General features: G+C 34.4%; 2 protein-coding genes across 2 annotated transcripts; one reads left to right on the forward strand and one right to left on the reverse strand.

Annotated features, from left to right (window-relative positions):
* The first annotated feature begins 4,963 nt into the window (after nucleotides 1–4,963).
* LOC106438308 (B3 domain-containing transcription factor NGA1-like) lies at nucleotides 4,964–6,629 on the forward strand. Its single transcript, XM_013879421.3, has one exon. The coding sequence runs from the start codon at nucleotides 5,428–5,430 to the stop codon at nucleotides 6,373–6,375; it is 948 nt and encodes a 315-aa protein (XP_013734875.2). The 5' UTR covers nucleotides 4,964–5,427; the 3' UTR covers nucleotides 6,376–6,629.
* Nucleotides 6,630–14,862: 8,233 nt separating this feature from the next.
* Nucleotides 14,863–16,202, reverse strand: BNAC03G72390D. Its single transcript, XM_013879422.3, has 2 exons — nucleotides 15,168–16,202; nucleotides 14,863–15,082 (listed from the first exon to the last, which is right to left on the reverse strand). The coding sequence occupies exons 1-2, from the start codon at nucleotides 15,865–15,867 to the stop codon at nucleotides 15,006–15,008; spliced, it is 777 nt and encodes a 258-aa protein (XP_013734876.1). The 5' UTR covers nucleotides 15,868–16,202; the 3' UTR covers nucleotides 14,863–15,005.
* Nucleotides 16,203–22,406: the final 6,204 nt, after the last annotated feature.

Consider the following 22,406-nt stretch of genomic DNA (forward strand, 5'->3'; position numbering starts at 1 on the left):
CCCGTTAGCATCTCTATGCATATACATCCACCTCCGCAACTCGAAAATATTTCCCAAGCCCGACATTTTTTTCACGTTTTTTTTCTTGTTGGTGTGCTTAAAATTATGTTCAAACCTCTATATATATAGAAAATTTTCGAATCTGGTTGTTGAATTTTGCTAGGAATTTACGACGAAAAATTAGGTTGGTGGCAAAAAAAACGTGTTAAGTTGGTGGATTTCTCGTTCTTTCCTCGTAAGTTATTTCCTCGTAAAAATCATGTTAAAATTACGACGAATTTGCGACGAAACACATTTTTCTCGGAAAAACCACGTCAACTTACGACGATTCTACGAGGAAAAGCTTTACTCGGTATTTTACAAGGCCATTACGAGGAAACTTTATTTCCTCGCAATTTCATCGTTAAGTCATCGTAATTTCACGAGGAATAGTTTTCCTCGTTAAATTTCCTCGCTAAAACTGTGTTTTTTTGTAGTGTTTGTGTCCTGCCAATTATGTACCGAGGATGAGATTTTGGACCACGTTTATGAACGTTCCATTACCTACTGCATGCTTTATTATTTGAACTTTTAGTTTCTTATAATCAAACTCTCTGAACCAACTTAATATAAACTATAACAGTCAGATCCATAGTACAAAAGGTTTTAAGAACTATCGACTATAATAGCGACAATATATTAACATGTTTACAACTTTTTGATAAAGTTCTAAACTTCAATTATTAACCAGCTAGCCATCGATTAGTGTTAACCGAAATTGGACAAAGGATGAAAGGAACATGAACGGTGTTTAGTCTTTGTCAGGACCACGTACGTACGTAAGAAACAATAAAATTAACCATGTGTGAAAACAATTAATTACTTTATCTAGTTATTAATTTAATGATCTGTGAGAGTTTCAATTGACACGTTTCATGTTATTGAGTAACATATGTATTGTTACTAGCTTATACTTAGTAGTTAGTACTAAATGTTACATGGACAAACAAGGAAACCTTGTTTCATGTTGTTAATACAATGCGCTGGAACAAACAAACGTGTCGATTTTCATTTTATGTGAAAAGTTATCAATCTTGAGCCATAAACTCGATTCTTTGGCCGGTCAAAGAATAATATTATACCGAGACTATTTTTTTAGTGTCCGACTGACTAAAGAGGATTTTCCCCTCCTGTCTGGATTTTGTGACATTCAAGTGAACATCATGATTTTGAGAGTTCCGTGGAATTATAGATATATATATATATTTGGTAGTTTAAATATGATGGAAATAATTTATGAATTTGTAAAAAATATTTTTACTAGAAAACAATACATAATTATGATTTACAATTCTCTTAGTATTAGTCTCAAGATTAAAATATAACTAGATTATGACCCGCGTTTCAATGCGGGTTATGTTTTTTAATTACAAATTAATAAAAATACAAATGTTCTATTAACTTATTAGATAAAATGTTTGGTTATATTGCTTGTAATCGTATTTTGATTGGTGACAAAATTAATATAATTATTTCGAGTAAATAATATGAAAAATGGTTTTGAATTTGTTATAAATAATTAACTATGTTATATAAGTTTTAATTATATATTACGTAGAGATAATAATATTATTAAATTTATATATTTCAAAATTAATATATAACATTTTAAAATTTTACTATATTATTATCACAAGTAATCACAAATCATAACATATTTGTATTGGGCTAATTAGATTTATAAGGTTTAGTTTGTTTGATATATATTATAAGATTTATTCCTCTTATATATTAAGTATTAACCGGATGCACTAAATAATGGATTTTAGAAGTATAAAGTATTTTTTGGATATAGGATCGTAGGTTAGTTAGGAATAAATAATGGATATTCTTAAATTGTTTTGCTTACCATTAGTTATAATGTAAAGATTTTGTAATATTTAAAATTTCAAAAAGGTGAATGATCCAAAAATGCAAAAGTTAATATAATTAACTTATGACATATATGAATACATTAAATACATAATATATATTATGACAATTTAACCCCACTCATATGAAAATTATATAAAGATGGTAAACCATATGTTTATGTTCTAACAAAGCCTTATAAATAATAATAAAGATGGTAAGATGATGGTCTAATTGTTATCTTGTGATATAAAGCAACATAAATGTAATCTTTGGCAAAACTAATAGATAACATGGCCATATTATTATAATAATGGGTAATTGGACCATTTTAAAATTTAAATGACAAGTTTTTATTAGTAGATAAAATTAAGAGTCAAAATTAATAAGATAGATAATACTTAAATAGGATATATATCGTATAACTGGATTATATAGGATGTTATTTTTAATGAGATGTGAATATTTCCAAATTTAAATGACAATTTTTTTTTAAAGTAGATAAAAATAAGACTCTAAATTAATAGAACATATATCATATATTTTAGTTAATTTGATTTTATTACAAGATGTACATGTGGTTTTATTTAAACATTTCTAAAGATTTTTTTTACATTTTTGAATGAAAAAAAATCTCTCTTATAAAAAATCATTTTGCAAAATCAAACAACTTTCGACTTCTTCTAGCTAGTGACCGGCGGCCTCTCCCGACAAAAGGACTTTCATCCTCGAAAGTGCAACAACTGCAACAAAATGACATCCAGAATCTTTCTTCGATTAAGCAATTAAAGACACACAGCTCTGATACCAATTGATGTAGCGGAAGCTTTATAAGATTGAGGTAGAAACCTGTTGATTATAAGAATATACAGAAAATTAGAATAATCACAAGGTTATTCGTTTAGTTTTAGAATCTCCAAATAAACCAAGTCTTCTTACATTTGTTGAGAGCTCTCTAGATCTACCGAAAAATGAACAAAGAGAAAACTCTCAACTTTTATTAATCAAATCATAAAACAATTAAAATCCTTTAAGATAATTCTAACTAATTTAGATAAATATCAAAATAAACAATAGTCTAGATAATTAAGATATTTAGAGTATATCTAGCCATCTATCTACATCAAAAGTGGTCACGGAGTTGCTTAATGTTGCCAACAAAATCGTTTGAATTAGGGTCTGACTGGTTTAAACACAGCGGTTGCGGTTGCGGAAGTTTGCGGATGCGGGTGGTTGCGGTTTCTAGCGGTTTTAAGAGATTTGTACTAATGGTTCTGCTGTTAAAAATTGGTGCGTTTGCGGGATACTTATGACTGGTTAACTACCAAATACAACATCAGTTAAATAATAAATTAACAATATTTACATTATATATAATTATAAAAATATTAAAAATCATAATATTATAATAAATATGAAAATTATATTTAGAAAGTTATAGTTTTAAAATTTTAAAACTTATAGAAAATATTTTTATTTTAAAATTTTATAATATTAATTAAAATATAATAGATATATTTTAGTATTTTTATAATTCCAATTTAAAATTTTTATTGAATATTTTTATTTTTGTATTTATATGATTTTTTTTTTAAAAAAATTATCCTCCCACAACCGTCCGCAACCGCAAACGGTAGCCATAACCAATTTTTGATTTTAAGAAGTTCAGAGCGGTTTGAAGCAATTTGTAGCGGTTTGTATGATTGTTTCGAAACGCTTTCAACCGCTACCAATCGCAAAAGCTACGTTTGCGGGTGGTAGCGGGGAAACCAGTCAGACTTTTAGCTTTAGTCTTAATCATTTGTTGATTAAGATTAATATAAGTTTTTTTTAATCTTTTTGGGGGACTCCTAAATAGAAATTTGTTTCATTGTAGCTTTAAATTCAAGGTTCTTGTATCATTTTCCCTTTTTTAAAAATGAATCCACATATTTGACAAAAAAAAATCATTCTACACAATGTTACAGAGGAACGACAAAACGCTTCTTAGACACCCCTAATATAAAAAGAATCTCTTACAAGTGGGAAAAGTATATAACAAGCGTTGCAAATGGCAATAGTAAACATGGAACACTCAGACACACACTATATTACACATATACGTGTATAAATGTTATACAATAACAAGAAGAAAGTAAGAGTGAGAAGGGAAACCATAACAAAAAGTCAACAGTAAAGACCAAGACTAAAAACAACATGCCAAATAGTGTCTCCGTGAAACCAAAATTGCAGCAAACCCGTAAAACAAAATTTGATGCGTAGCATTTATTAAGGCGGGATTGTTTATTGAAGTATACTAGTGCTCGTTAATCATTTGATCGTTTACAGTATTAAGATTATAATTATTTAAAGTGGAGCAAAATTATATCCCTAAACCCGCGACAATATTATCTCATTTCTCCTCATATTCCAACCATCTACGATATGTATTCCTTGGACAGATCTGATTTCTTTGGCAAATTTAAAATACTAGGTTTTTTGCCCGGCTGCGTGTGCGGGCTTATCATTTTATTATAAATATTTATTTATGCAATGTTAGATCAAAATTATCAAAATAATTTATTTTTCATGCAATTAAAAATTGATAATAAATTACTTTTATACATAACACACAAAGTAGAAAAAAACTATTGCTTTAAAAACCTATAAAATTTAGAATTTTATTATATTGTATAACTCGATAAATATATATAGAGATTTCTCTTTAAAATTTAAATTTATCGTATTGTATTTCTAGAAGGCATAGTAAAAATATTTTTGATAATAATCATCTTTTTAGGATGTTAGTATTCTATTAAAATTGTATAAAGTAAATCTGAGTCCAAATATTTCTGGAACATGGTTCAGCTAACATTGTAATTATGTTGCTAACAAGTTAAAGAACCATTTTTTTCTTGATAATAACTTTAGACATTTAATTTCTAACGTGAGAACTCCGTTACAAAAAAAAACATTTCGCAATGATATAGATTTTTTTGTATGGCTAATTAATTAAAAAAATATTTTATGTAAAGAGAAAAAAAAAGAAAGAAGAAACTATAAGATAATGGTAAAAGGACAATAAGGTCACATGAACTGAACCAGATGATTCAAGGGTCCCTCTAAATTGGTTCTCTCTCGCCCATATCTCCATCATTCTCATCATAATTTCTCTCCTTTTTCTCTCATTCTTCTTCGTCTAAGAAAATCTTAACAAAATCTTTTTTTCTTCCTCTGCAGCTATAAGCTATTGGATAAAACAGTGAGAAATAGAGAAGAAAGAGAGAGGGAGAGATAGATGGTGATGATGATCAGTGAAGTTAGGCAAAACCAAATTTCTATTTATGTATAATTAGGTCAATCACATCACCAATTTAACCTTTTTCCTCCTCCAATTCTCCTCCTCTTCTTTCAAAATTAGGGTTTTTTTTCTTCTTTCCTCTTTTCTCAATTCCTGAGTCACCCATCGGATTTCTCATCAGAAATGCTGTGAAATCATCTACTCGATGTCAAGAACATAATCTTGGCCACACCATAAAGAGATCTGAGTTCTATAAGATGATGACAAATTTGTCTCTTGCAAGAGAAGGAGAAGGAGAAGAAGAAGAAGAAGAAGAAGAAGAGGCAGAAGCAAAGAAGCCCACAGAAGAAGTGGAGAGAGAGCACATGTTCGACAAAGTGGTGACTCCAAGTGACGTCGGGAAACTAAACCGACTTGTGATTCCAAAGCAACACGCGGAGAGATACTTCCCTTTAGATTCATCCTCAAACGAGAAGGGTTTGCTTCTAAACTTCGAAGATCTTACAGGAAAGTCATGGAGGTTCCGTTACTCTTACTGGAACAGTAGTCAGAGCTATGTCATGACTAAAGGTTGGAGCCGTTTCGTTAAAGACAAGAAGCTAGACGCTGGAGATATTGTCTCTTTCCTGAGATGTGTCGGAGACACAGAAAGGGACAGCCGCTTGTTTATCGATTGGAGGAGACGACCTAAAGTCCCTGACTACCCGACATCGACTTCTCACTTTCCTGCCGGAGCTATGTTCCCTAGGTTTTACAGTTTTCCGACAGCAACTACTTCCACAAGTTACAATCTCTATAATCATCAGCAGCCACGTCATCATCACAGTGGTTACTGTTATCCTCAAATACCGAGAGAATTTGGATATGGGTATGTTGTTAGGTCAGTAGATCAGAGGGCGGTGGTGGCTGATCCGTTAGTGATCGAATCTGTGCCGGTGATGATGCACGGAGGAGCTCGAATGAACCAGGCGGCTGTTGGAACGGCCGGGAAGAGGCTGAGGCTTTTTGGAGTCGATATGGAATGTGGCGAGAGTGGAGTAACAAACAGTACGGAGGAAGAATCTTCATCTTCCGGTGGGAGTTTGCCACGTGGCGGTGCGTCTCCGTCTTCCTCTATGTTTCAGCTGAGGCTTGGAAACAGCAGTGAAGATGATCACTTATTTAAGAAAGGAAAGTCTTCATTGCCTTTTAATTTGGATCAATAATGATGATGAGATGAGTTGGTATTTTAAACACACACATAATTCTACTTATGTGACAACATATTGCATCGATTTCATAATGAAGTTATTGAGAAGTGATATATATATATATACACGTTTCGATGATATGCATATACAGTCCGTTATAATAGATAAATTTTATGGATTCGAATAGTCTTTTGTCGAGTGTTTATTTGTGTATATAGATGAAGTACCTTAAGGATTTGTAAATCTTTATTTATTTTCGCTTCTCTCAATTATAACCTCAACTGATTATATTATTAAATTACATTTAATTAGCAGACCATATCATAGGTTATGTAACAAAATTGCAAGGTTGTATAGAGTAGAAAATTTGGGTACAAATAAGTGAGATTTATAAGAATTAGATACATGAACTAGGATTGGGATCAGCGTAAACCCATATCTCTCTTGTATGTCTCTGAGGTCAGCAAGTTTCAAAGTTTAATGGGCTATGCAGAATTGCTGCTTTCTGTTAATATATAAATGCATCACTAATTATTGTCCCTGCAATCAATTTAGTTATGGGTTTCTATGTTTGGTTACTAAATATGGCTGCTGCTGCGGCTTTTCCCTGAAGCTATTGCTGGTTATTAGTTAGGCAGGTAGACTTGCAGGAAGTGGGCAGTGACAATACAATAATTAATAACTTATTACATTATATGTTGTGTGATTCTATTAGCAAAAAAAAAAAAAGGAACGAGAAGAGATTTTTTCTTTCTTTCTTTTTCATCTTGGGGCGATGGAAAAAGGTATGATCTGTTTTCACATATACTTTCTTATTTAGCGATTAAATATCACAAAACCTAAAGGGTACGGATTTTTTTCTTTGGTTAAAACAGTATTTCTTGTTGTCTGGTATATAATTGTATTTGGATTTCTCATTTCGTTTCTTGGTCTGAACTCTCCTGACTCTGCAATATCTATATCTAGATATCATTGCAGAAACACAATTAATGAAAACATATGTTATATTTTATAGACTTACGTAAGATGTCATGTCATCTATATCATATCCGATCACAAAGTAAGATTTAACACATCTCTATACCATACCATACAGCTAGCGTTTTACCTGGTTAACTTCTGGTTCTGTTATAAATGCATGCATTCACTGGCCTAATCTCAAACGTTAAATTTAGGGTTTTTATACTATAGCTGACTAAATTCACCTTAAAGATCTGGAAACAGAATTTGGTTAGAAGATGCAAATGTACCTCTATGTCGTAGTATCAAATACATTATCATCCACACATGTTTTAGTAAGATGTATTTTAACGATTATCGATTCTAAATTAAATCTATCAGAGATATATTTGGCAAAAAATCTATCTATCAGAGATTGCCAATATTTTTGTCTGGTCAAAAGATATTGCTAATCTTTCTAGTATAGTTCAGGAAAATAGAAATACACAAATACATCTAATTTTTTTTTATTAACATAAGATATCACGGATCTATGGAAGATCTAAGACTAATCCTCAAGTGCAGGTGCAATTTAGATACATACACGTAAGTTAGTGTTCATTTTTAGCGAATTGTAAATTTATATAATATAAATACAATTTTTAGCTTACGTCTTCAAATGCATGACCTGAGTACTATAACTATTCGTCGTGCATGATGAATATCATGAATTAAGATACAAAATATTTTAGATTATTTTTTAAAAAATTATTGGTAGCTTGAGTTAAGGTTGGTTTAGTTTGAGTTATGGATGTAACTGATTTTTTGATATTAAAAGATTATTTCATTGTTAAAACAAGATGTGGTCTGTGAAACATGACCGAAATAAAACAATTAACAAAATAATTTTTTTATGAAAAAATATTTTCATTCTATTTAAATAATCAACAAATTTGTTTTGTTCTCAAAGGATGTAGGAAATCCTGAAGGTGTGAAATCTTCTTTGTGGAGCCTTTATAACCTTCAACTCAGGTGAGAAGTTTGGTCATGTTCGAAACACCCTAATCATGACAATCAAATTATTATAATCTAATCCAAAAATCTGGCATGTAGAGTAACGTAGCATAATTTTCAATACTCAAGCAAATGGTATGAGCTCCATGCAAAGAGGACTCTCTTCTTCTTTGGTTTCTTGTACCCATTAGTCTGATTTGTTCTGATATGTCTTTTCAAACCCATCAAAAACAACTAAATTATGATGTAGATGTCTAAAGAGCCATCCACAAATCATGACAACCAAATCGTTACAATCTGATCCAAAAATCTAGTAGTAGAGTAATGTAGCATAATTTCCAATTCTCAAGCAATTGGTCTGTGCTCCGAATGCAAAAAGAGGACTCTCTTCTTCTTTGGTTTCTTGTACCCATTAGTCGGATTTGTTCCGATATGTCTTTTCAAACCTATCAAAAAACCACTAAATGGCGATGTAGATGTCTAAAAGCCATCCACAAAACATATTTTATGAAAGCATATGACTTTTGAAGCAATAATATCCGGTGGTTGTGTCGCTATAGGTTCTACTACATTTACTGAGAACCAAGTTTTGTATTCTCCTTCTGCGTGTATATATGATCAGCTCCAGAGGGCTCCTATCAATTCCTCCAAATAATTTATTGTTCCCATCTTTTCATAGATACCGAAACACAAATAATGATTTCTCTCTAGTGCCGAATTTTCAATATTGCTTGTTCTTTAAAAGAGGTAATCCATATTGGTGTTGACACTCGAAACTGGGAAAATATTTGGATTGGAAGATGTGGCTGCTAAGGCCCATGTTTGCAAGGCTGGAAGACATTTAAAAATAGCACGAGCCACATACTCGTCTGTTTCCCCATACGTAAGACAAAGATTGTCGCATTGCATATGGCGACTTGTCATATTCCTTATTACAGCTAGCTACATGTTATGTTACCAATTATCATATAAAATAGCGCATCTTCTGAAGAGCATTAATTTCCCAAGCAAAGATTTGAAACTTAGTTATGTTGGGTTCCGAATATATGACGTCAGTTTTTTTTGTGCAGTATCCCAAATTCCTAATTTAATAATACAATAATCACTCTTCATAAAGCTCCAACAATAACTATCTAGATGATTTGTTCGGTTTATAGCCATGAAAGGTATGTCTTCTAGATAGTTTAGTCAAAATGCTATCAATTATATATTATTTTCATTATTTTTATTTTATGTTTGAATTATCTTATTTAATGATTGAGTTCTAATTTTGATTTATTCCTTTTATAAAATTGCTAATTCATTAATTACCTTAACATCAAAGAAAATCTCATGTTTTAATGTTGAGTTAGTATTTAGTTATTTATATTATTAAGAAAGAAAAAAGATTTAACAGTGTTACTCCACATAAAAGATTAAATATATTAATATAGTTTACTTTATGGTGTATCACTAAAGTACAATAATTTCCCTAATATAAGTTTTGGTGGAAAAACACAATAAAATAAATCATGTATATTAAAATAATAGTAACACATTATTCATTATACCATGCAATTGTATATAAGAAACATATTCTATATAAATTTAATTTTGCTTAAGTTTATAAATTATTCCAAATCTGATTTGGAGTAAAGATTATTTTTCTTAATTTTATCTTTTTAATTTTAAATTGAATTTTTAATAATTATTTTAAGTTTCTAGATTATTGATATTACAACAAATCATGTTAACAATAATTATAAATTATGAAAATAATACATAATGTAAATTCCCTTTTCATTTTTTTTTTTAAATTTCGGTACATCTTAATAAATCTAATAATTGTTTAATTATTTTTAAATATTATTTCTAATAAATATATAATATATATTTTATCATTTTATAAAAGTATTTTACAGATTATATAGGAAAAATCTTACCAGTCATTTAGTTTAACAAAAATAGTAACTTGTATTTCTACTACAAACATGCCACCTAAATTTACTGTTTTATCAAATATATTTTTTACTGCAAATTATGTCAAAGTATAATACATATTACAAATAACATTATTACTATATATTTCACCAATCAGAATTTACAACAAAAAGGTATATCAAATAACAACATGAGGAAAACATCAAACAATACAAATAGTAAACAATTAAAAAAAAAAATTCTGGAGACCCTTTTGAAGCAAACTAATCACAGGTTCACGTCAAGTGTTCTCATCTTTGTTGGCAGCAGTATGAGACTTGAACCATAACTTGGTACTTACTATATTGATACAAGTGGTATAACTTAGTATTAGTTTAACCATAAAACTTGTATAACTAGATTAGTAAAATTGTAGAAGAAAAATGAAATGAAGTTATTATATTACAAAAATATATATGTAGTTCATGAAATTAAATATTATATTAGATGGTTAGATGAGAATTGATTATAGGAAACTGAATATAAGTAACACTATGTGTACCCAACACTACATTAAGCACTACTATTTCCCAATTGATTCAATTTGTACCTAGCATTAATGGTATAATTGTGTATAACTCGGTAAAACTACATTGGTACAACTAGTATACTGTAGTATTAGTTTAACAGTAAAACTTATATAATTAGATTTGTAAAACTGTGGAAGATAAATGAAATGAAATTATGATATTATAAAACGTATATGTTTCATGAAATTAAGTATTTATTATATGGTTAGATGATAACTTATTATAGGAAACTGAATATAAGTATTAAATTTGAAATTTGTTTTTATTAAATTTGCAATAGAAAAGTAAAACTTCGACTTCAAAATTTGTTTTATTAAATCTCCGCTCAGTTTTGCTTCTCATTTTCTAAACACCCTGAAGAGTCATGTCATTATGGTGTGAAGTATAAAAATAATTTTTAGGGTTATCCCATTTCTACAATCTTCCCAATCCTCTCAACCCTATTTTCCCTCATCTCATCTCTCTCTATTTGCATAATGACCAATCGGTTGGGTTTCTCTTCCACGAGTGGTGGCTAGACAAGAGTCAAAACTCATGGGATTCCTATTATGTGTTTCTGCGGCGAGGGTGTCATCGAGCTCATCTCCAAATCCGATCGAAACCCTTACCGCCGATATTATCTATGTCTCCATGCGGCTCAAAGGAGGGTAAAACCTTTCAACATCTGTTATGTGTTTCAAGTTGTCTAAACTGCCATTATTTGCTCTATTTTTTGTAGCTTGTGAACGACAATCATGTCTTCAAATGGGTCGATGAGGCATTCAAGGATGAGATACAACAGTTGGACAACCAAGTTCATGTGCTAGAAGAAGAACTTCAACCTCTCAAATCGACCATGAGAATTGAAGGACCCAATAATGGAAGGATAGTTGTAGGTTGTTGTTTAATTCTGGGGATTTGGTTATACAAGTAATTTGAACTTCTATCAAGTTAATGGAATGTTAATGGAATTATGAGTTTTTGTTTGTTATACATGTTTGATTGCTAACAATTATTGCCTTATAATTTTAGGGATTCTCTTAATATTGACTTTCATATATTATAAAACAAATAAAGCTTATATATTTCATCAAATTATCTATATTATTACATGGTTAGACCGATGAGAAATGATTGTCCACATGGAAACCCTGAATATTTGAGAGAGGAATACAAAAAGACGTTCATGATATATGTTTTAATGTTTGTGTTTTATGGTTGTATAACTGAATGAAACTTAGTGAAACTAGCAAAATTCCAAAAAAAAGAGAAAGAAATGAAGATAAAATTCTAAACGTGTTTGCTTGCTTACGATGGACTAATAAAAGTATACACGTATTATTCTAATAATATTAAACATATTTGTGATTTAAATTCAAAACAATAATTATATTAAAAAATTGTGATACTTGTTTGATTGCTTACAAGTATTACCTTATAATTTTATGGTTTCTCTTAATATTGCTTTTCTGATATTATAAAACAAATAAATCTTATTTATTTCATAAAAATATCTATGTTATTACATGGTTAGACCAATGAAAAATGATTGTACACATGGTAAACTGAATCTTTGAGAGGAAAACACAAAGCTGTTCATGATATATGTTTTAATGTTTGTGTTTTATGGTTGTATAACTGAGTGAAACTTAGTGAAACTAGTAAAATTCCAAAAAATAGAAATGAAAATAAAATTCTAAACTTGTTTGCTTGTTTACAATGGAGTAATAAAAGTATCCACGTATTATTCTAAACATTTTAAACATATTTTTCATTTAAATTGAAAACAATAATTATATTAAAATTGTGATACTTGTTTGATTATTTACAGGTATTACCTTATACTTTTATAGTTTTTTCTCTTAATATTGGCCTTCTAATATTATAAAACTTATAGATTTCATGAAATTAGCTATATTATTACATGGTTAGATGAGAAATGATTGTATAAAGCCGAATATAAGTGGTATAACCATAACATAATTCTTCTGAGTCAAATACAACTACGGAAAATAAAAAATAGGAAAGTGAAAATTTGAAGATATTTGTAAAACTGTAAACTTGGTAAAATTTCTTCCACGAAATTGTCCGGGGGAAAATTAAAAATTTTGAATTGGCACCCCAAGAAAAAACCCAAAAGTTAGACTCTCTCGCCCCTCTCTGTCTTCTTCAGTTCACTTCATTTTCTTCTATCACTCTCAAGGGTTCTCTATCTCAAGGGTCCTCTCTCCATCTCTCTCTCCTCTCACATCACAAACCGAGATCTAAGAATTCGCGTCATGGATCCATGGGAGGAGAAAATGAACAAGAAGGAGAAGAAGGAGAAGAAAAAGATGAATGAACACTTCGACAAGCTTGGGTACGTAACCGATGCCCACTACGGGATTCCAATTCGTTTCCCATGTGGGGAACGATTCATTGACGAGGTCTCTCCAAAACCAAAGTATCCAACATATTTTGATACTTTTCCTGGTATTAGATACTTCCCTTTCAAGAACTTCGAGGTAATCTGACTAAATTTTGATTCATTTTGGATTTTGTTCCTTTAGAGTAGATGTAACAGAGTTTTGGGTTTTACTTGCAGAACGATAGCCTCCATTTTCGTCAACCATGGGTTTTCGGTGTCCATGAAGAGGTTCAGCGGTTAAGGAAGCGTATGAATAAGATGGCTGATGAGATTGAAGAGATTAAGGAGCTTATGTCCCGTCGTCCATGAGCTTCTTTGTATGAATTTATGTTCTATGTTACTAGTTTAACCATTTCTTATGTTGTTATAGTTAAGACTGGTCTACATTTAACTTGCTTTCGGATCTTAGTGTTTGATTAATAAACCAAAATACTTCTCAGTTTTACTACTTTTTACAATTGAACATTGGACACAGTATTTTTAAGTTTTACGAAGTATCACAAAACCAAATAAATGAACTGATACGTTAGAGTATCTCATGAGTTTTCTTTTGGTTTCTCATTTGTGATACAGTATGTATTTCTCTCTTCTACTTTTGTTAATTTTTATTTTCTTTATTGCTCAGTATCTCATCTAAATACTAAACATGGAAGTGCTTTAATCGTAATTTCAACATGAATATCAAAGAGAGTATCTCACTCCTTAGAAAAAGAAAAATTAAAAGAAAATTGTGAAGGAAAATGAGATAGTATATCATTTGAGATATTATGAGAACATCTTTAGAAACTTGTTTGTCATGTATTTCCTAACTAATATTTTCTGAAATATAAAAAATTAATTATTTAATGATGTGATACAAAAATATTATTATTTTAAAGATGAGAAACCCAAATACTATTATTTTGAAGATGAAAACCCAAATTGAGAAACTCATGAATGAGGTTTCTCTAAGCACTCTCAGTTAACCACACATGATTTCTCTGATTCGATGCCTGACTCTCCCACCAAATTTACAGAACTTTGTGGCTGGTCCGAGAATGTGAGGAGACCAAGAGGCTGCAAAAGGCGGTGGTCGTCACCACCTCTACGTGATGTGTCAAACCAGATCCCTTTGGCCGTGTTTCTAGAGTCAATGCTTCCATAGGTTAACTTGGAGATGAAGATGATGAGATTGCACATGATGCTGATCAACAACCATACAACAGCGGCTGATGATGAGAAGAGATACATTATACATGTGGTCTTGCTTTTTTTGTACATCGACATGTTGATAGTTTATTAGTCCTGAGGATCATGTTTTTACTACTCTCACAATCTTTGATACTTTTGGATATAGTTTTTTATTTCTGAGAGTTGGCACTAAACGTACAGTTTTAGGATATCTTTGATTAAATTTTGCGAATCTGATTAGTGAATGATGACAAGGTTTAACATCCTTGCATTTTATAATATTCAACTGAAAGTAATGTAAAAAAGAGAGCATATATTCCTTTGATTCATTGGACCCTTTCACAAAGCATCAGGATCCTAAATCGTTCAGACTCTGCTTTTGATAAAAGTAAACCTTTCTTTAGAGTTATTAAGTTTTGGGTGCTTTGGTTCTAGAGGGTCCCTTGTGTGTTGAAATTCCACCCTCTAGTAGCTTTCCACACTAAAGAGTACCACATAGGTGAATGTTTTACAAGTCATTGTGTAGTATTAATTATAGCTTGAACAGAACAATATAGTATAGCTTTCATATTTACAAACCCAGTAGAAGAGTTACTAATTCAAGAAAAACTCGTAAGACTATGCGACAAACCCTAACATAAAAAGCTTTAACGTGAAGCAGAAGCTAAAGCAACTGCTTGTGCCCACATCTTCAGTCTCGCCTTTACCTCCTTCGGATCATCTCCTAATTTTAATAGCCATACAAAATGATATTAAGATCCTAATTTAATAACCATACAAAATGATATTATTTTTTTTAACGATTATACCAGGACTAGATATACGCCAGTTGGCAATAGGAGAGTTGCCGCCACTACTAGTCTGAGTCTCCCGGTTTGACCGGGCGGATACTGAGACCCGACTAGGAGCTTCCAAGTCGAACCCAAGATCTCTACAAGCCTTCACTTCCTCAAAACCCATCTTCATCGACTTCTTTCCTCCTTTCACCTTCGTTAACACCGTTAACTCTCCTTCCCCTCCTCCACCGTAACGGTTTCGGCTTCCGTCTCCGTCGCTCTCTCTCTCCACACCGTTAAAACAGTGACCTCTATAACTCTTTTCTCGTGACACCCTTCTTTGCTTAACTGAAGTACACTTACTGCCATCGACGTTATCTTTTTCTAAGCCAGTGGAAACATTGACTTTTCTTCTCCGGCGAGTCATGATCGATGGGAGAGTATAGAAGCCGGGAGGTTCCTTATCGGAATCCGAGTCGTCACCGTCATCCGAGATTTCTCCGTCTGCCTCGGCTCCGACGTCGTCGAGGCTCTCCAGCGACAGCTCAGAGATGAAGTTACCCAGTTCCGAGGTATGGTTATCTTCGTCGTCGTCATGGAAGGAGCTCGTGCAGATAGATAACCTAGACAAACTGCTTTGCCTTGTCTGGTAGTGAAACCCATCATCTGTATCGTCATACTCTTCGTCAAGAATTGAAGAAGAGTTGATCATTATGCTCTGGTCAGACGCCATTAAAAGATAGCAGGAAGAAGAAGATGTACTGTATGGTTCTTATAAGAGTTCTTGTTTTCCTCTGTTTCCTTTCTTCTACAGTATTGAGTGAAGAATGAGTCAACTCGAGCTTTACTCTTATTTATAACGAGTCTCGTATGTGTGCGATTTACGTATTTACCCTCCACAGTTGATTTTATTTCAATATCATAAAACCAATGTCTTGTAGTATCTGAATTCAGCTCAAGGAGTTTCTTGTAAACACACCATGGTTGGTGATTTTATCTTATGTCGACTGTCTGCTACACTTTTTGGTCTTTAACGTCACGAGATTAGTGACTCCTTATACTCCCTCCGTTTCCAATCGAATTTCGTTTTAGAGCAAAATTTTCGTTTTAAAATGAGTATTGTTTTATGATTTCAATGCAAAATTTATTGATTTTTTATTTTAATCTATTTTCTATTGGTTAAAATCTGGTTAGGTGTATTGGTAATGATGTTTTTATCTAGTAAACATATAAACTTAAATATTTTATTAATCTGTCGAAGTCTAGAACGACAATTAAAATAAAAAGGAGGGACTCTTTTTTTTGTCAACAGTTTAGAGACCGACTATTCAGACATCTTTACAAAAAGCTATCACTCTCACCGTTATATCTAGAGACACCTGTAACGCGTGTTTAAATGCATAATCCAAAATTGTAGCTTTAGGTAATCGACCGTTTGTTAGTAATGATAATATATCATATATCATCTAAAGTAGTATCTTTCCATAAGGCGGGGTCGTATTAAGGATCTGTGTACAAAGTTTCAAAAGTGTCCCTTCTTATTATGGCCAAGCTTGGTCCCATATGCTTGGCTTGTTGGGGGTAATTCAGTAGTTATATAAGATATCCATTAATTATAACTTGATCTAACCAACACCTATGCATTTGTTAAATGTTTCTAATTTCTACAATCAATAATAAACAATTATGATTTCACTAAACTAATTAAAAATAATTTAACTTTTCTTTAACAAAATCAGAAAATACCCACTATTGATATTCCATTATCCTAGCTAACTCAAATTCATAGTATTATGCAGAAAAAAACAAATTTTAAAATTGGAATTGGTTATATGTAAACAGGTGGGGTATAGAAACTTGTGTATCTCTATTTGTTTGGCAAATTCCGTATAAGATAAAATATGTGGTGTGAACAAATAATAGTAGATATTTTTCAAACTCTTTCTGACACGTTTCCCAATGCTCAACTGTTGGAATGTTCCTGTTTTCGATTTCGGCAAGAAACCACCGGAGTTTGCCGCTGGCGAACCTCCCCCCTCCCCTTTTCCACCCGATCCGCCTGACCCCTCTTCCCCTCTATCCCCTGTAAACTTTCCTCCCTTATCTTCTCAGCCATCAACTGCTCCTAAGCGTTCTCAACGTAAAGGTCCTGTCTCCTCTCCTGCCTCAGCTGTAAATCCTACTCTGAGTGCTTCAACTACCATGAAAGAGTCTGGTTCTGTCTCTTTCAATGGATCTGTAGACCCTCTAATGTCTGCAAAAACTGGTTTTCCCCAAAGATCTGAAACCTTACCTGAAACCCTAACTGAAACAGTAAAACCCTCCCCTGTTCATGTACCCTCTACTGCCTCCCTTATTCATACTGATATCCAAACTAGCCCAAATACTGACCCACCATTCACTACTCTACCACCAAAACACACCTCCCCTATCTCCACAAATCAAGCCTCCTCCTCCTCTCCTGCAATTCTCCAAACTCCTTCCCTTCCCCCCTCTAGGCCCTTTCAGGTGCCTCAGCGTAGTGCTGCTCCTTCCCTGGTAGAGAAACTTAGAGCTGCAGAAGATAAGTCACTTAAGAGGCTTGCACCTGTCTTTTTTTCTCCAACAGGTCGACCTCGGGTGATTATCCCTGATTCTGTATTTGAAAAAGGAGCTGAACTCCACAAAGATTTTATCATTTGTTATTATAATGGTAAAGCTCCACCTTTTAACCAAATACAGAGTGTCTTCAACCACCTGTGGGGCAAAGGAAAAAGGCTTGAGATTCACAATAACCCACTCAACCGAACTACCATAGTCAGGATCCAAAGCGAGTACCTGAGGCAAAAGATTCTTGAGAAATGTGTTTGGTATGTGGGTGACACCATGTTTCATACTGCTCAATGGTCATCAGTTCAATCTCTCACTGCTCTTCCAATTAAAGCCATAAGGATATGGGCGCACCTAACAGGCGTACCCCTCGATCTCAGGCATCTAGAAGGTCTGAGTTGGGTCGCTGGACTTGTTGGTGATCCAAAAGAAACCGATGACTTCACCAAAAACATGGTCAGCTTAACACTCTCCCATGTGAAGGTGGAAGTTGATCTAACTCAACCCCTGCCATCTGTAGTGGAATTCCAACGGCAAAGTGGCGAGGTAGTGGAAGTTGCAGTGAATTATCCCTGGGTGCCTCCCACCTGTGCGCATTGCAAAGAGCTGGGCCATATTATGAAGAATTGCCTCCATTACTCTCCACCTGAAAAAGAGACTGCTAAAGAATCAGGCCCTGGCACTAACTCTGCAATACCAAAATCTGCGAAGAAGAAAAATGCCAAGATTTACCAACCTGTCAATAAACCTGTGGTTCGATGTGACTCCCAACCTTCTGTGGCTGAGCAAGTGGGCCTCTCTGGTCCCCCCACTGCTCCTCTGCCTTCCTTTTCCCCTCCTCCTACTGCCACTCCTGCTCATAACCCTCCCCCTGTTACCCCTTCTCCTATGGAGGTCTCTTTCTCGTCCCCTGACCCTACTCCTCGACCCTCCCTTAAGCGTTCTAGATCCTCCCCTACCCTATCCTCCCCTCCTCCCTCTTCCTCTAACCCAAACCCCTTTCTCAATCATGTACCAAGTTTTTCCACCCTATATAATACCCCCTTGTTGAACTCTTTTTCAATCCTAAATTCTTTAATACCCTCTACTTCGTTTTCCTCCTTACCCCCTGTATCAGACCCCCTTATCCCCCCTCACTCTCCCAAATTTTTGGCTACTAAGGATTTTCCAGGCTCTGGTGATCCTCCTGTCCCTTCCCTATGAGTACAAAGTTCTTTTTTTGGAATGTTCGGGGTATAAATGAACCGGATAAACACAGGCCTTTTGTTAGTTGGCTTCAATGCCATAAGCCTCTGTTCGGAACTATATTAGAATCCCATATAAAAGAACCTTTTCTGAACCCCCTTTTGTTAAAAGTATGCCCAGGCTGGTCCTACTACTCAAACCACTCCTCTGATCCTGATGGGCGCATCATTTTTATCTGGAAAGACCCTATCAAAGTCAGTATACTCTCCCAATCCCGGCAGTGTATAAACTGTATGCTGTCCATCCCTAACAAACCTCCTGTCGTCTACTCTGCAATATATGCCTCAAATCTAGGCCTGGGACGGATCGGATATCCGGGCAATTTTAAGGTATCCGGATCCGGATCCTTATCCGGCGGATCCATAATTTTACTATCCTTATCCGGATCCGGGGTTCTCGGATATCCGGGTGTCGGATATCCTCCTAAAAATTGTAATATCCGGCGGATATCCGGATCCGGATTTGGATCCTTAAAATAAATAAAAAATAATATTAATATATATATATAAAATATTAACAATAATTTAAAATATATATATAACATCTTTAATTATTTCTATGTACAATATTACAAAATTTACATAAAATTTATATATATTATTATAAAAATGAAAATATATTAAACAAAATTAATTTTTATATATAGATATTACTATTTTTGAAATATTTATTAATAAAACTTACGGATCCGGATATCCGGACTTAAAAATTAAGATATCCGGATCCGGATCCGGCTTTGACGGATCCAACATTTTACTATCCAGATCCGGATTCAGCCCCTCCGGATATCCGGATTTTCGGATCGGATCCGGATCGAATCTCGGATCGAATCCGGATCTCGGATAAAAGTCCCAGGCCTACTCAAATCTGGCCGAGGAGAGAGCAGAGCTGTGGGTCGAATTACTCAATACTGCTGAGGCCTATAATTTGGATACAAGCTGCTGGCTCGTTGGGGGAGATTTTAACCAAACGCTTTTCCCATCAGAGCACTCAACTAATAGTGGAATGGGGCCAGACAGCCTCATGTACCAGTTTCAGGACTGCCTACTTCAAGCTGGCTTGTTTGACCTCCGCTACATTGGTCCCTCTCACACATGGTCAAACAAATGCCCAACAGCTCCCATTGCAAAGAAACTCGACAGGCAGCTTGTAAACAGCACCATTATATCAACTTTCCCGAATGCAACAACCACTTTTCTCCCTCCCCTGTTCTCTGACCACTCTCCTTGCGTCCTTGACCTAGCTTACACCCTCCCCTCAGCTGGAACCAAGCCTTTCAAATTCCCTAACTACCTAACCCGCCATCCCCATTTCCTCCAGCTTGTGCAAAGCTCCTGGTTTCAAACCGGAATCGAGAATCATACATTAACTCAATTTTGCTGGAAACTGAAGTTGATAAAGAGAGAACTCAAACACTTAAACAGAGAGAATTTTTCAAACATTCAAGAGAGAGTGAGCGAAGCTAACCGTTTGTTGCAATGTATGCAGGTTCAGGCGTTAAATTTTCCTTCTCCAGAGAATTTTGAGGCCGAAAGGGAGACTCATATGAGATGGTCCTTCCTACGCAGCATAGAGGAAAGCTATTTTAGACAAAAATCGAGAATAAATTGGCTGAGGGAGGGAGATTTGAATACTGCCTATTTCCACCGCATTTGTCAAGTTCGTGCTAGTTACAATGCTATAAGAGCGTTTATGACAAATTCTGGTACCTGGATCACAGACCCAATGGAGATGAGCATCCATGCTGTCTCACATTTTGACGCAATGCTAGCACCCTTGTCGAACTCCCCCTCATTAGTCTACTCAGCTCCGGCTTGGTTTGCTGAACTGACTAGTTTCAATGTGCCTCAATACCAATCCCAACTGATGATTGCGACACCTTCTTCTGAGGAGATAAAGACCTTATTTTTTAAGCTTAATCCCAATAAAGCTCTGGGGCCTGATGGACTAACCTCGGGGTTCTTCAAAGGAGCTTGGTCAATCATTGGTGATGAGACTATTACTTCTGTCAAGCAATTTTTCTCTTCATGCTTTCTCCCGGCCTCTGCGAACGCAACAATCCTAACCCTGGTGCCGAAGTTCCCTGGAGCAACAAAAATCTCAAATTTTAGGCCGGTCTCTTGTCTCAACACAGTTTATAAAGTTATTTCTAGATTGTTGGTAAAGAGACTAAAGCCTATTCTGCCTCAGCTTATTCTACCTAGTCAAACCGCTTTCGTCAAAGACAGGCTGCTCCTAGAAAATACCACTCTGGCGGGTGAGCTTATAAATGGGTATCATAGGAACAAAGGGACTAAAAAGATTACCATCAAAGTTGACATTGCAAAGGCATTTGATACTATTTCATGGGTTTTCTTGTTCTCCTGTCTTCATGGTCTAGGTGTTCCCTCGCTTTTTCTGGCCTGGTTACGTGCTTGCATATGTACAACGAGCTTCATGGTGGGTTATAATGGTACAGTAAACGGGTTTTTCAAAGGAAGGAGAGGGTTGAGGCAAGGAGACCCGTTGTCACCTTACATGTTTGTCATTGCAATGAATTGCCTTTCGCACATGCTTAACAGGGCAGCAGCGGAGCAGAGGGTTAAGTTCCATGCGAAATGTGAGAAAGTAAAGCTCACACACCTGTCCTTCGCGGATGACCTCTTGATCTTCATAGATGGGTCCCTTCATTCTGTCCAACAAGTGCTCCAACTCCTGCGGGAATTTGAAAACAGATCAGGGTTAGCAGTGAGTTTACAAAAGACATCGTTTTTTGCCTCAGGAATGGAACAACCAGAAATAGAGATGATCCAAGCTTCAACTGGAATGGCGTGTGGCTCCCTCCCCTTTAGGTATCTCGGAGTTCCTCTTAATTCCCGGAAACTGTCTCTGGCGGGCTGTGAGACACTACTACAACAAGTGAAAGCGAAGTTTAACTCCTGGTCGGTTAAATCTTTATCTTTCTCAGGACGTCTACTGCTGTTAAAAACGGTTATATCAGGGATTACCACATTCTGGTGTTCTTCTTTTATCCTACCTAAAGCGTGCATAAATAAAATCAATTCCCTATGTAGTACCTTCCTATGGACAGGTGATGCAGATTCGAGAAATTCGGCTAGAGTGGCTTGGGATAGGGTTACTTTAACTAAGGAGCAAGGAGGTTTAGGGGTGAAAGATCTACTTACATGGAACAAGTCATGTTGCCTGCGACTAATCTGGATGATCTTTTTTAGACCTGACTCAGTATGGGTCTCCTGGTTTAAAGAAGTAATTCTAAAAGGATCAGTTCACAACTACTGGTCTACAAAGCCAAGTAACTCTTACTCGTGGCTGGTTAACAAACTGTTGAAGATGAAAAGTGTGGTTTACCCTTTCATTAGACTGCAACTTCAGAATGGTGAAACGGCGAGATTCTGGTTTGATAATTGGAGTCCGTTTGGTTGCCTTTATGACTATCTT

Source organism: Brassica napus, chromosome C3, assembly GCF_020379485.1.
Source record: "Brassica napus cultivar Da-Ae chromosome C3, Da-Ae, whole genome shotgun sequence".
Taxonomy (NCBI): Eukaryota; Viridiplantae; Streptophyta; class Magnoliopsida; order Brassicales; family Brassicaceae; genus Brassica; species Brassica napus.

Coding starts and splice junctions, on each gene's coding strand:
- BNAC03G72390D (XM_013879422.3), bottom strand. CDS start 15,867: ATGGCGTCTGACCAGAGCATAATGATCAACTCTTCTTCAATTCTTGAC. Junction 15,083..15,167: donor CTGGCGTATATCTAGTCCTG/GTATAATCGTTA, acceptor TATTAAAATTAG/GAGATGATCCGAAGGAGGTA.
- LOC106438308 (XM_013879421.3), top strand. CDS start 5,428: ATGATGACAAATTTGTCTCTTGCAAGAGAAGGAGAAGGAGAAGAAGAA.